Source organism: Equus asinus, chromosome 10 (genome assembly GCF_041296235.1).
Source record: "Equus asinus isolate D_3611 breed Donkey chromosome 10, EquAss-T2T_v2, whole genome shotgun sequence".
NCBI classification, from domain to species: domain Eukaryota; kingdom Metazoa; phylum Chordata; class Mammalia; order Perissodactyla; family Equidae; genus Equus; species Equus asinus.
The window spans coordinates 13821008-13834380 of NC_091799.1; the positions used below are offsets into that span (position 1 = coordinate 13821008).

General features: G+C 56.4%; 1 protein-coding gene across 2 annotated transcripts; it reads right to left on the reverse strand.

Annotated features, from left to right (window-relative positions):
* Positions 1–1938: 1938 nt before the first annotated feature.
* GFI1B (growth factor independent 1B transcriptional repressor) lies at positions 1939–13373 on the reverse strand. Of its 2 annotated transcripts, none has more exons than XM_014863378.3 (7): positions 13201–13373; positions 6653–6772; positions 6028–6165; positions 5339–5610; positions 4598–4735; positions 3377–3542; positions 1939–2768 (listed from the first exon to the last, which is right to left on the reverse strand). In XM_014863378.3, exons 2-7 carry the CDS (start codon positions 6750–6752, stop codon positions 2590–2592), a joined length of 993 nt encoding a protein of 330 aa, XP_014718864.1. In that variant the 5' UTR covers positions 6753–6772; positions 13201–13373; the 3' UTR covers positions 1939–2589. The 2 variants fall into 2 exon arrangements, with proteins under 2 accessions (XP_014718864.1, XP_014718863.1); XM_014863377.3 differs by having other exon boundaries at positions 1940–2768; positions 3377–3641; positions 13201–13345.

Sequence of the window (13373 nt, forward strand, 5' to 3'; positions counted from 1 at the left end):
TTTTGTTTAGCAAACAAGGAGCATGCAAACCAGCCTCTGTGCTTGTGTGTGCGCATGTGTGTGTGTGCGCGTGTGTCCCTAGCACCCAGGCTCACACTTTCCCTGACATAGGAGGTGCAGGGCAGGTCCCTCACCCCGGGGGGTCAGGAGCCTGTTCCAGGCCTGGCCTGCTGCTTTGGGCCAGAACCTTGCCCTCTCTGGGCTTCACTGTCTCTGCAGATGGACGGGAGGAGGGCAGGGAGCCTCAGTCTCCGAGCTCCGTTGGCTCTGATGGCCCGGCTGCTAGAGGCCGCCCTCCTCTGACTGCAGGAGCCAGGCCTGCGTCGCTCGAACTGGGTGCTGCTGTGGAGCCCAGACCAGCCTCCCATGCAAATCTGGAACCCGCACCCACCCCCTGCGCACCTGACAGATCTGTTTAGGGGAATTCTGGCTAAAGTAAACAGGAAGGGTCTCTGGAATGAAGTTTGCCACCCAACTCCTGCCCAGACAAACCCAGAGCCTGGGAGTCAAGGGACGTACCATTCCCCAGGGGGCGCAGAACCCCACAGATTCACAGCTGAGGACAGGACTAAAGGAAACACCTGCAGGTGTCATTGGGAGGAAGGAAAATGGAGACTCAAAGACTTGGAATCAGATCCCAGCTCTGCACTTGCCCACTGTGTGACTTTGGGGAAGTTGGCCAACCTCTCTGAGCCTCACTTGCCCCATCTGTAAAATGGGATAATGACACCTCCTTTGCAGAGGGTTGTGCAGGTTAGAGACGATGAGTAGAAACCCTGGATCCAGCTCAGTACCTGGAAGTGACTCATTGAGAAGTGTCCATTGCTGTGGGCCAGGCATGGGCTTGCTGCTGAGGGGTAGGGCCCAGAGAGAGTACCTTCTAGCAGAGGGGAGAGCTGCTCACAGAGAACTGTCAGTCCAGGCACAGTGGGTCCTGAGCCAGAAGCGAGGAGCCCAAGGAGCTCAGTGTTCAGAGGTGGGAGAAGAACTTCTGGCTGGAATGACCAAGGACAGCTTCAGGGAGGAGGTGGCATTTGAGCGGGCTTTGTAGTGTGGGCAGGACTTGAAAGGAGAGGTTCACAGGTTGGCAGCGCCTACCACGTGCTGGGCCCTGAGTGCTGCTGTACACACGTTGTCATGGGGAATCCTTCCCACAACCCTCGGGAAGGGCCTGTCACCTTCACACTCTACAGAGTGGGGAGCTCAGCCTGAAGTCACACAGCTGTGAGAGGCGGCACCAGGCTTAACGGGATCACATCGGCAAAGTCCCACAGGCTCCAGGGACTGGGACGAGGATGCCACCTTTGCAAGCCATTACTTAGCTACCCTAGGGATTACATTAGGACCTTGAGATAGGAGGGCTACTCCAGGTTAGCCAGGTGGGCCCGATGCGATCACAGGATCCTTTCGCGAAGGAGGCAAGGTCAAAAGCAAAAGGAGGAGGGATGATGGAAGCAGCGGTCAGAGGGATGCGCTTGGAGGATGGAGGAAGTGGCCACAAGCTGGGGAATGCGGCGGCCTCCAGAAGCTGAAAAAGATGGGGAAACAGATCTCCCCGGGAGGCTTCAGGAGGAACGCAGCCCTGCGGACCCCAGGAGTCTGGTCCCAGTAGACTCATTTGGGGTCTCTGACCTCCAGAACTGTAAGAGAATAAATTCGTGTTGTTTGAAGCCGCCAATTTCGTGGCAGTGTGTTATGGCAGCCACAGGACACTGATGCAGCCCCCGACTGCGCTGACCTGCCCTTCCCAAGGGTCTCGGTTTGCATGTGTCTCTTATGCTTCTCTTCCAGCACTTACCAGTCTGGTCTGGGCGCACATCTCCCAACTTGTCTGTGAGCAACTCCTTGGCTTCCTGTGCTTTCCAAAGGTCCCCGCCTCCCTCCCCAGCCCCGTGCACCAGCTCGCACCTGGCAGGTACCTCATAAATGCTGGCCCAATGTAAGTAAACCTGTGTCTTTATTTTTATTTACAGCAGTGGAGGGGAACAGGCTTTTGACAGCAGTAACTGCTGGTTTCTCCAGCCCATGGTCTGACAGCTGAACGGGATGCCCAGGGCCTGCTGAGTGCCAGTCCAAAGCGAGCGGCCGTCACACGTCCAGCTGAAGCAGAGGGGTACTCAGCTTCTTGCTGGGGCAGGAGGCCACTCTGGCTGTTCACGGCAGCCTGAAAGAGGCCCACGAAAACCAAGGCGACCAGATCCCAGCACAGTGGGCAGCAGGCAGGGGAGGATTTCCGTGGGTCCCAGCTCTGGTCTATTCTTGACGTTCCTGTCCACCTGGGGCCACTCAGGCCTTCTAGGCTCTGCCCTGGGAAAGGCACCTGAGTTTTTACACCTGTAGACAACTTCAGCACAGAAAAAAATCCATCCCAGCTCCCATACTTTGCAGCAGGAGAAATGTTGGTTCAGAGAGTGAAAGCAATTTGCCCAAGTTCACACAGCAATTTCGTGAGTCTCAAAACAATCTTGAAGACTCTTGTCCAGTGCTGCCTCCAGGAGACTGGGGATCTGGGTGCGTGAGGCTGGCCTCCCTCCAGGGGATGGGATCTTGGGGAAGCTAGCCAGAAGCCGGGAGGGTGCAGGCGCAGCCTCACTTGAGGTTGTGCTGGCTCTCGCGGTGCCGCCGCAGGTCTACCTTGCGCTGGAAACCCTTGGCGCACAGCTCGCAGCTGAAGGGCTTGAAGCCCGTGTGCTTCCGGCTGTGGGTGATGAGGTTGGAGCTCTGGCTGAAGGCCTTCCCGCACACCTGGCACTTGTGTGGCTTCTCACCTGCGGGACAGCAAGGCCAGGTCAGGGCCATCCGCACCGGGCCTGCTGCCCCAATGCCCCGCATTTGTTCTCCAAGCTTCATTATGTTCTATCTCACGGACAGCCCCCATGCATTTTAGAAGGTAATTAGAAAAGGGGGACATGCAAAAATATGACTCTGGCCCCCTCCACCCACTGCGTTGTACCCGGGTTAGGGCAGGGACAGGTCTGTCCTGTTTATCCATATAGCCCAGCATCTGGCACAGGGCCAGGAGCAAAAGAGGCACTCAGCTAACAGCTCAGGAATGAATGAATGAATGAACAGGGGGATGAATGAATGGAGGGATGAATGGATGAGTGGAGGAATGAATGGATGAGTGGAGGGCTGGAAGAATGAATGAATGGATGAGTAGAGGAAGAAGTGATGAGTGGAGGGATGAATGGATGAATCCAGAAATCATCAGTGTTGACTTTTGCTCCTTCCTTCCAATATTTTTTCTATGCATTAAGTGAACTCAAGTAACACAGTGTGTCCAGGCCTCCTGTTGGAGGGGAGCACGCCCTCCCGCCCCTGGTAGCTTGACCCTGCGCCATCCTGAAGCCCAGGGCTGCCGGAGGCTGTGCCTCACCTGTGTGGATGTAGGTGTGCTTCTTCATGTCCGACTTCTGGTGGAAGCGCTTGCCGCAGAACTGGCAGGGGTAGGGCCGCGTGTCCGAGTGGATGAGCAGGTGGGTGGACAGCGTGGACGAGCGCTTGAAGGCCTTGCCGCACATCCGGCACTCGAAGCTGCGCTCCTGCCGGAGGAAACGCGGCCCCGGGGGATCAGGCTCGGGCGGGGCCTCGCGACCCGGGACTGCCAAGCTGGGCGCAGGACTGGACCCGGCCGGGATCCCCTGAGGAACAGGACACTCCGTTGGGGTGGCCTCGAGGACGGGGCCTGGAGGAGCAGGACCCAGGCACCCCATTCCTGCGTCCCAGGAGGAGCTGAGGCTTTGTGCCTGAGTGGCCTCCTGTGGGACTTTTCCTTGTAACCTTCAAAGTATTCCCCTCAAAATAAGCCTCAAGACATGTTTGTTGACTGCCCAATGGACCGACTGAGCTGGGAGCTTTTTGGGGGATTCGCATTTCATTTCCCTTAACCCAGAGTGAGTTCCTTGAGGCAGGGATGGTCACGGGCTGTGCAGTGGTTTAGCTAAGAGTCTGAATTATCAGGGCCCATTCTGGCTTCTGCCTCTTACTAGCCACATGATCTTAGGGGAGTCATTTAGCCTCCCTAAGACTCAGTTTCCTCATCTGTACCTTGGAACAGTAATAGTAATGACCTCAAAGGGTTGTCGGCAGGATTGGAGGCTGAGAACTGAGCCAGCAGCTGCACGTGGACGTGCTCATGATCACGCGTCTCCCACCAGGTCGTTCCCGTTTACTCAGGTGTGAGCGGCTCAGGGCAGCTCCAGTGTCTCCCTGGGATGGACACTAATTCCAGGGTACTAGGTGGGACGAGAGGAACCCTTAAGGCTGACTCCAGGATTCTAAGAGTCTAGGGCTGCAAAGGTGAGGACCCCTGCCCTGGGCACTCAGGGGGTTGGATGATTTGTGAGCATCTCGCTGCCCCCCAAATCCCAGATGGGCCAAGAGCCTCTTCCAACTGTTCATGGTCCATCAGGGACTGAACCGGATTACAGGCGGGTGTTGGGGACCCGGACGGAGGAGGCAGATAGGGAAGGACCCCGGCTCTGTGTCACCCTGTGTCAGAGACAGTGAGAGACCCAGCCATAGCCCCTAGGCTTTCCTGGGAGAAGCAGAGAGCAAGAGTGGGAACTGGGGGCCCCAGGCTGGGCCAGCTGCCCACCTGGGAGTGAACATGCGTGTGCTGCTCCAGGCTCACGGCGTGACCAAATGTTTTGCCACAGACGTCACAGGCGAAGGGCCGGGTCCCGCTGTGGGAGCGGCGGACATGCACCTCGAGGCCATGTGGGGTGGAGAATACCTGGGGGCAGGGGCAGAGCATGAGGCCAGTGGGGCCGCAGAGAGGGAGATGGGCCTGCGGTCTGCTGGCCAACCCCACCCCCAGCTCCAGCCACGGGGAGGTGTTCAAGGGAAGGAGCCCTGGATTGCCGATTCTGCTGGCGTGTGCTGTGTGTCCTAGGAAGGTCTCTTTCCCTTTCTGTGGCTAGGTTTCCCGTCTGTAAAATAGAGGCTGGGAGAGGGGTCTGGAAGGTCCCTCCTAGCCCTATCTAGAGGCTGAATAGCCTAGTGGTTAAGAACCGGGAGTTGGCCAGAGCCAGGTTTGAATGCTGGTTCTGATATCTACTTGCTGTGTGTTCTTGGGCAAATGGCTCAACCTCTCCGAATCTTAGCCCTTTATCTACCTCCCAGGGCTCATGCATGTTAAGTGCTTAGCACAGGGCTGGGCACACAGTCAGGGCTTGATAAATGGTGATGAGGACGAACAGAGTGAATCCTTGATCCCACCAGGGGACCTGAGATTCACAGCACAGGGAACACCCAGCTGTGAGCACCCACAGCTGCCAGGGTGCAGGAGAAGGATGAGAGCAGGGCCCGAGATCCCTCCCGTGCCCTGGCTGCTCACCTTGTTGCACTTGAGGCAGTGGTACGCGTCCATGCCCGGCGAGTAGCGGAGGCTGAAGTCCAGGGGCGGCTCGGTGCTGGGCACCAGGGGGCTGCCGTACAGGCTGACAGAGCGTTCCAGGAAGGCCGACTGCATGGTGGAGGGGGCCTGCCGGTAGCTGTGGCTGTAGGACGAGGCCAGGGCATCCCAGGAGAAGCTGGGCTTATAGAACGGGGGTGAGTCAGAGGGTGGCAAGTCCCCATCCTGGGGTCGGGACATCACAACGGAGCCCTCTGTGGAGAGTAGGACACATACATGGCGGTGACATTTAAAAATAGGTCAGCCACTCCCCACCACCCTCTGAGTGACCTCATGCTGAGGGTGTCAGTGGGTAAGCCCCAAATATTTACCGTGAGGGAAGGTCTGCGTCCTCACCGTGGCCCCTCAGCTTTCCAGCCCAGAATCGCACCCCGCTCCCCCACTGAGCACCGCCTCGCTGCATCGGCCTGCCCAGCTGCCCCCTCCGACCCACCACATGGAAGCCCTCCTCTGGGAATGAGCTCCCGGTCCAGGAGGGGTCCAAGCAGAAGCCCAAGAGCTCAGAGTGCATCCAGGGGACCTTGCCGATCCTTCCTGACTCCAAGGTCCCTGCTTCCAGGAGCCCATCCACCCTCCACTCACCACGCACTCGCTGGGGAATAGCAGGGTACCTGGTGCTGATGACATCCTGGCCAAGCTCGGGTCCAGCTCCAGCCCCGGCTCCCGTTTGAGATCAGTCCAGTCCAGGCACTGGTTTGGGAACAGGGTGCTGAGGACAGGGTCGTTGCTCAGGACCTGGTCCCTGACAACTGTGGGGAGACAAGATGGTCAGAGCCACCAGCTACAGCTCTGGGAAGTCAGCAGGGAGCCGGGGTAGACCCTTCCCTGGAGGAGGGGACCCAGAGAGAGATCCACGTGCTGCTGTCTCTGGCTGCTCATGCTCAGGGGCTCTGCCCCAGGGTAGCGGCCAGGAGGAGATCCCCAAGGAGAACTCTTGGACCAGTCTTGGTTTTCCTGAGCACCCCAACCTCAGCCCTAGATCAGACCTCTGATTAGGACCCCCACGTCAGCTACTGAGGACCACCTCCAATCCTGATGCTCTCATCACTCCAAGGAGTCAGAAGAGATGGGTGCATTCGTTCATCCATTTATTCATTCATTCATTCAATCAGCATTTACTGAGCTCCTCTCGCTTCCAGAGGGGGCACTTTGGGTGGGATGCCGCTGCGTCCCCACCACGTGGGGCAGGGAGCCCTGGGTGCGTGCAGCAGGAGGCCAGCCTGAGCTCTCACTCACCGGGGCTAAGGGCAGGAGACCAGACCGGTTCATCCTCCTGCACACGGGGCTGGTGGTAGGTGTGAGCCTTCTTGCTCTTCACGAGGAAGGAGCGTGGCATCTTCGGTGTGAGTCCCACCCCTACAGGGGGAGAGGGTGAGAACAGTTAGGAGGGACAAGAGGACAAGACTCCGTATTTAGAGCGTCCTCCTGAAATCCGACACCTCCTGTCCTGGATTGAACAGTATCCTCCAAAAGTTCATGTCCACCTGGCACCTGTGAATATGACCGTATTTAGAAATAGGGGCTTTGCAGATGTGATCAAGTTAAGATGAGGTCGCACTGGGTTAGGGTGGACCCTAATCCGGTATGACTGTGTCCTTACAAGAAGAGGAAAGTTTGGACATGGACACAGACACAAGGGAGAAGGCCACATGGAGAGGGAGGCAGAGACTGGAGTGACGCTGCTACAAGCCAAGGAATGCTAGAGACTGCTGGCTGCCACCAGCAGTTTGGAGAGAGGCTGAAAAAGACCCCCCATGGAACCTCCACAAGGAATTGACTGTGCTGACACCTTGATTTCGGATTTCTAGACTCTAGAACCCTGAGACAACACACTTCTGTTTCTGTTGATCACCCACTTTCCGGTTCTTTGTTATGGCAGCTACAAATCCTGACCCCACTCACTACTCTCTTGCTAGGAAACCAGCACACCCGAATTCTAGAAAACCCCGGGGCCAGGCTGCTCCCACTTGCATGCCCTCAGTTGCACTGGGAGCAGGGAGCAGAGAAGGAAGGGCAGGGGGGTCTGCAACTGTGACATACTGTAGACCCCACATCCAGAATGTTCCATTTGCACCCCACTGGGATCTGCCTTCAGAGGCTCAGGTTTTGGAGTCAGAGGAGCATGGGTTAGAATCCCTGCTCACCTGCTGTGCAGTCTGAGGCAGAACTTAACCTCTCTGGGCCTATTCCCTTTTCTGTAAGGTGGGGCATCCAGGGGCGTAGTGCTGGTGAGCGCATTGTATGTGCTCAGTGCCTGTCACAGGGGGCCTGGTGGCGGGCTGCAGCCAGGGGGCCACCTCAATTGCAAATCCATGTTATCATGCCAGCTGGGATCCCTGCAGTCAGAGCAGGGCCGCGCCTCCTCATCCACAGCCCCAGCCCAGATTCTGGTCCCTAGAAAGAGAGGGGCCTTCACTCTCAGTGGGGGTGGATGGGGGCATTGGAGTTGTGTACAGGGTCTGAGGCCCCAGAGGAGACCCCGCTCCACCCCACCCGGAGGCCTGAGGTCTCTGTAGATTCGGAGGAAGAGGAGAATGTTCACCAACTCCAGGAGCTGAGAGTGGCCAGCCCAGCCCAGCCCGGTCACTGAACCCACTGGTCAGGGGATGGGGGGGACTGGCCCTTGATCCCACGTCGGGGTTGGGGAGTGGCAGACCCAGACCAGCGTGACCACCCAGGACTCCTGGCCTTCCGTGCAGAGCCCTCTGGGACAGAGGGTGTCTCCTGCCCCCCCAAACGTCTCACATCCCTGTGCCTAGACTGCGAGGCTCTCCTGAGGGCTCCTGGGAGACCCGGAGCATCTTCCAGTGGTCCTCTCTTCTCCCCACCCTCAAGCTGCACCCGGGCAGAATTTTAGAGGAAATACTCAGCCAGGTCCTGTGGGCTCCTCTGCTGGCCCCATTCCCCAGGCCGCGGAGGAGGAGTCCCTCCCATCGCCCTCCCCGGGCTAGCCCCATGCAGGGCTGCAGGGGCAGGCGATAGGGCCTAGCGCGGGAAAGGGATTAGGGCTGCTCTGAACAACAGCCAGGGCCTGGCTGATAAGGCTGTGGTTGAGGAGCAGGCTGGGAGGAGGAAGATTAGAGAGGGCAGCTTGGAGCTCTGCCTTCGGAGCAGGCCCGGGGGTCACCCCTTCCCCAAGAAGATGACCCAGAGCCGGGCAGAAGAGGGACCCCCCCAATCGTGCCCAGACTTGCTTGCCTCTCACCCAGAGCCCCCTGGAGGCATCAGGAGTTGAGGCCTGCTTGGCCCAGGGGCCATCCCAGGTGCTGCCCCCCTTGCTGTAGGCCTCAGTGTCCAGATCTGCTAAATGGGGTGACAACCCAACCTCCTGGGATTTCTGGGGAAGAAGGGACCTCTATTTATTATGAACAAGTGTGTAAAGTGCTCAGCGAGGTGCCTGGGCTGTGGCAGCACTGAGCCTGAGGGCGGGTCTCAGCCCACAGGAGCAGGAGCTTCGGGAGCATGGGCACTTCTCCCATCCCATCCCGTCTAGTTGCATCCCCAGCGCTCGGCCCATAGCAGGCTCCAAGGATGGGGGCCAGCCCTGGACCAGGAGCTGGGACCTGCTCCAGGCCCTTCCCCTCTGGGCTCTAAAGTGAGGGGCTGGGACTTGAAGGCCTCTGGAGTCCCATCCAGCTGTCAGATTTTGACCTCACAAGGCTCGCCTGGCCCGCCGTCCCCCCAGGCCTGTCGGGCAGCCCACGGTGGCCTTATCTCCCAGGGACAGTCTTCTTCCTCCTGCCTCCTCCCTCTCCCCTGCCAGGGCTCCCCACAGCCCCCATCCTTCCCCCTTCTAACTCCTGGCTTTAGGAAGCCCCCTGGGGAGAGTGGGAGGAGACCCCCATGCACTGAGGGAGGGCCAGAAGACTAGGTTCCCTTCGTCTTTTGTCTGGGGGGGGGGGCCTCCAAGGACCATCGTCTGTTTCTCTATCAAAAGGTGATTTTCTTTTTACATAGTATTTTATTAGGAAATCAACTAGAACCAAAGGTAGGCATTAAAGCCGCTGTGCCAGAGCACCAGGAAACTCTTCCTGCTGCCAGGGCCTGCACGGCCTTCGCTCCCTCAGTCCTGACCTGTGAGCTGAGTCACTATTACCCCACATTATAGAGAAGGAACCAAGGCTTAGAGGCTGGCTCAGGATCCCACGGCAGAGTGAGGCAGAGCAGGAGTCTGTTGCCCGCCCCCAGGCCTCTACGCTCTTGACCATCAGACCAGGGAGTGGGTACTTATTCAGTGTGGAGGCAACTGAGCTGACACACTAAGGAGGAAGACGAGACAGCGCTCAAAGCTCCCACTGTGCATTATGTCACCGAATCTGGCATCCACTGGGGCAAGGGAAGCAGTGATTGTCTTCCCGAGTCACAGGGGGAAACCGAGGCTGAGAGAGGAAAGAGGCTTGTTCAGGGGCCAGTAGCAGAGCCAGGCCCAGGGCTTCTGTCCTGCTAGGACTTGACTCCTGGCCTAGGGCTCTGCCCATCGGCATCTGTGGTCCTTTTCAGCGCTTGATGGAGACAGCCTCCCCAAGCAGGGAGGGGAAGGTGGTTGGCAGGACAAGATGGCGGAAAAATTAAACTCCCCTGATCCTCATGTCTTTTCCAGGCGCCAGAAAGCCCCACACGGGTTCCTGAAGAGTGTCCGGGGGACAGGCCAGTGAGGGCACAGGCCTCTTTTAGGAAGCTTTGGTCTTCCGTGGGGCTCAGAACCTGAGAAGACCCTAGAGGTCCACTGATTCGACCCCAGGATGACAACACAGCAATAACACTCTCTGGGGTTCATGAGTACTCACACGGGGAGAAGGGCGCCCAGCTTCCAGGGCTCCCCAGCTGGAGGAAGGTGACTCTCAGGGCCTACTCTAGTGATCCCCCCCAAAGACCCCAATCTCGTCCCCCTTCCCTCCCCAGAACGTCCTCTCTGCTAAGCCTGGCAAAGTGACAGTGGCACAGCCAGCCCCATGGCCGAGCCTTCAAGCTCACCGTGGGGACCGAGCACACCAGGAGAACTTCCTTTTGGCCCCTGTTAGCTGAGCTTAAAAAAAAAAAAAAACAGGAACCAATCACCTATACTGTAGTTAATTAACAACCACACCGTTTTGATTCACACGAACCCGTTCTGAGAAAGAGCTCAGCGCAGAGATTGTGAAAGAAGCCTAAGATTTCTTCATAAAACAGAGGCCTTGATGCTATCGGGCCTCCGGAAAGAGACTCATTGTTAACATCTCTTCAAAACCCCCAATCTTGATAGAGGGTCCCCTGACCCTGAGTCAGAATCTCGGCCGAAGCTTCTGATGGGGGTGGCCCTGCACCCCGACTTCCAGTGGGGTCAGAGAAGCAGGCCTATGATTTTCACGCAACGAGTCACCTCAGGCCTCCCGTGGGGCTGAGTCTCATTTTGTGACCTTGAGCTTGACCACATGTCAGCCGCCAACCTGGGGCTTGGTTTTCCTCTCTCTCAGAAGGGACGGTTGGACTAAGAGATTTCTAAACTTCCCTTTTGCTCTAAAATCCCAAGCACAGTTGGCTGATCTTCAGTGCCAGAGCGGCCCACCTTGACTAAGAAACTCATCTCTCGGGTTCCCTTTTGCAAGGTTGGGTAAGACTCGGTTGTTTCTCATAATCAGCTACAGAGGTCCCTTTGGACTTCCTTTATATTTAAAGACGTGACTCATGGGGAACACAAACAAACAAACAAAAAAAAAACCCCTTTCCATGCAGGATCCAGAGGAAGTGAGCCCAGGTCATTTCAGGGGCCCCAGCAGAGAATGGTCACTATGATTATTGGAATGGGTTCTCAAATTTCTCCTCCTAAGTTCAGAGAATTCGACATCAAAAGTGGGAAAATCCATTTCTGGTTGTACGCTCAAAAGAATCGAAAGCTGGGACTGGAACAGATATTTGCACACCCAAGTTCACAGCAGTGTTATTCACAACAACCAAAAGGTGAAAGTAACCTGAGGGTCCATTAGCGGATGGATGGATGGGCAACACGTGGTCTATCCACACAATGGAATATTTCAGTCTCCAAAAGGAAGGAAACTCTGACACTTGCTACGACATGGGTGAACCTTGAGGACATTATGTCACGGGAAATAAGCCAGACACAAAAGGACAAAGACTATATGATTCCACTTGTGTGAAGCACCTAGAGTCGTAAAATTCAAAGAGACAGAAAATAGAACAGTGGGTGCCAGGGGCTGGGGGAAGGTGGAATGGGGAGTTAGTGTTTAATGGAGACAGAGATTCCATTTTGCAAGATGGAAAAAGTTCTGTAAATGGATGGTGGTGATGGTAGCACAACAACGTGAGTGTACTTAACGCCACCGTACTGTTCACTTAAACATGGTTACAATGGTCAATTTTGTGTTATATATATATTTTACCTCAAAAAAAAAAAAAAAAAGGCGTGAACAAAACACTTCCTGGGCATCTCTGTGTTAGAGACTAAAGTTGCTCCCGTTGGTTCGAATTCGTGGAACAAATGAACAAAAAACCTCCCTCCAGACTAAGGAGGGGTAAGGTTTTCTGTTGTTTCTGAGAAGAGTTGGGAGGTTGTGTCACAATGAAGCATCACGCGATCAGGCCGCTTCCCCACGGGGACCGATCTGGAGTCCTGGGCTCTCCACTGGAGCCCCCCAACCCCACCCCACGCTCCTGAGAGCCTTGAGCAAATGGTCCGCACTGGTTTTGAGTGATTCCGTCAATCGGACCTCAGCCAGGTATCGCTCTCCGATGTTCCCCAAGAACTTTCTGCAGGGAAACCAACATACTGACCCCAAAATCTGAGTTGGAAGAGACCTTACCCATCTCCTTATCCAAAGATTCCCTTCTCCACCAGCTCGGAGGACAAGAAACTCACCACTTCACCAAGACTCTGAAATATTCTACCCGCTGCCCAGTGAGAAGTACGCAGGAGCTGTGAGCCCCCACGGGCAGGTGCGGCTCAGCTCTCTTCCACGACCAGAGACGGCAAGTCAATTTGCCCCCCTCTCCAGAATCTCATGAAAGCCATAGACTTTCTCTCCAGACAAACGTTCACAGGCACATACCCACAGCGATTCCACGGACGCCTCCTTAATAAGACCTGTGGCAGAGCGAGTATCTATCCCCAAAGACTCTAACTCGGCTTTTTCTCCAAAAATGGGTAGAAAAGGCGCTGACAATCACGGGGAAAGCAGAGCTGAGGCACCACCTCCCGTCTACAGTTCTCTTGTTCCTGGAGGCAGGAGGAGTGCAGTACGAGATGGCAGCCTCCCCTGTGCCCTCAGGATGAGAGGGCGCCTTGCTCTCACAGTGTCCCAGGATGGTTGGTGAAGGTCGCCTGGGACTGCAGACGCCGGAGCGAGAACTTCCTTCAGAGTTCTCTCAATCCCGCTTTCTTATTTTACAGACAAAAAAGGCTCGGAGTGCTGGGGGGACGGGCCCGTTTGTGCCCGAGGGGGGACGCATCACACTCTGCCCGGGGCCCTGGGACAGCTGGGGTGTGGGTATGACATCGTGCACGTCGGTGATAGCTGTCAGCATAAAACTGAGTTTTGGAACGGGTGTTTATGTACAGCTGGTGGAAGGCGTAATTCCTAGACAGGCTCGCAGCATCTCAGATAAGACTGACTCCAGACCACCTCTTCTCCCCTGGCTTCAAGGGCTAAAATCCACACCCTCTAAAAGATTTTCCTGCCCACCTTATTCTTCCCATGACTGCAAAAGGGACTAGGTAACCTGCCTGGAAACAATCTAAGTCAGACATGCAAATTGAAAAAGCAGCGGCAGGCACGGTCTCCAGCACTCACCTCTTGCCCAGGTCTGCCGTCCGGGACCAGCGCTGGGAACCTCGGAGCCTCTCTCTGGGGATCGGCTCCACTCTGTCAACTTCGTGACTCTCTGCACAAACAGATACTTCTCCTTTTTTTTCTCTCTCTCTCTCTCTCTCGCTGTGCGTGCGTGTGTGTGTGTTTTTTTTTTC

Bases quoted from the DNA above. Each gene is read 5' to 3' on its own strand.
- GFI1B (XM_014863377.3), bottom strand. From the start codon at position 6,752: ATGCCACGCTCCTTCCTCGTGAAGAGCAAGAAGGCTCACACCTACCAC. The intron at 6,166-6,652 runs GTGAGTGAGAGC...GTCTCCCCACAG, and splicing joins GTCTCCTGCCCTTAGCCCCG to TTGTCAGGGACCAGGTCCTG. The intron at 3,642-4,597 runs GTGGGCAGCTGG...CCTGTTCCTCAG, and splicing joins ACACGCATGTTCACTCCCAG to GGGATCCCGGCCGGGTCCAG.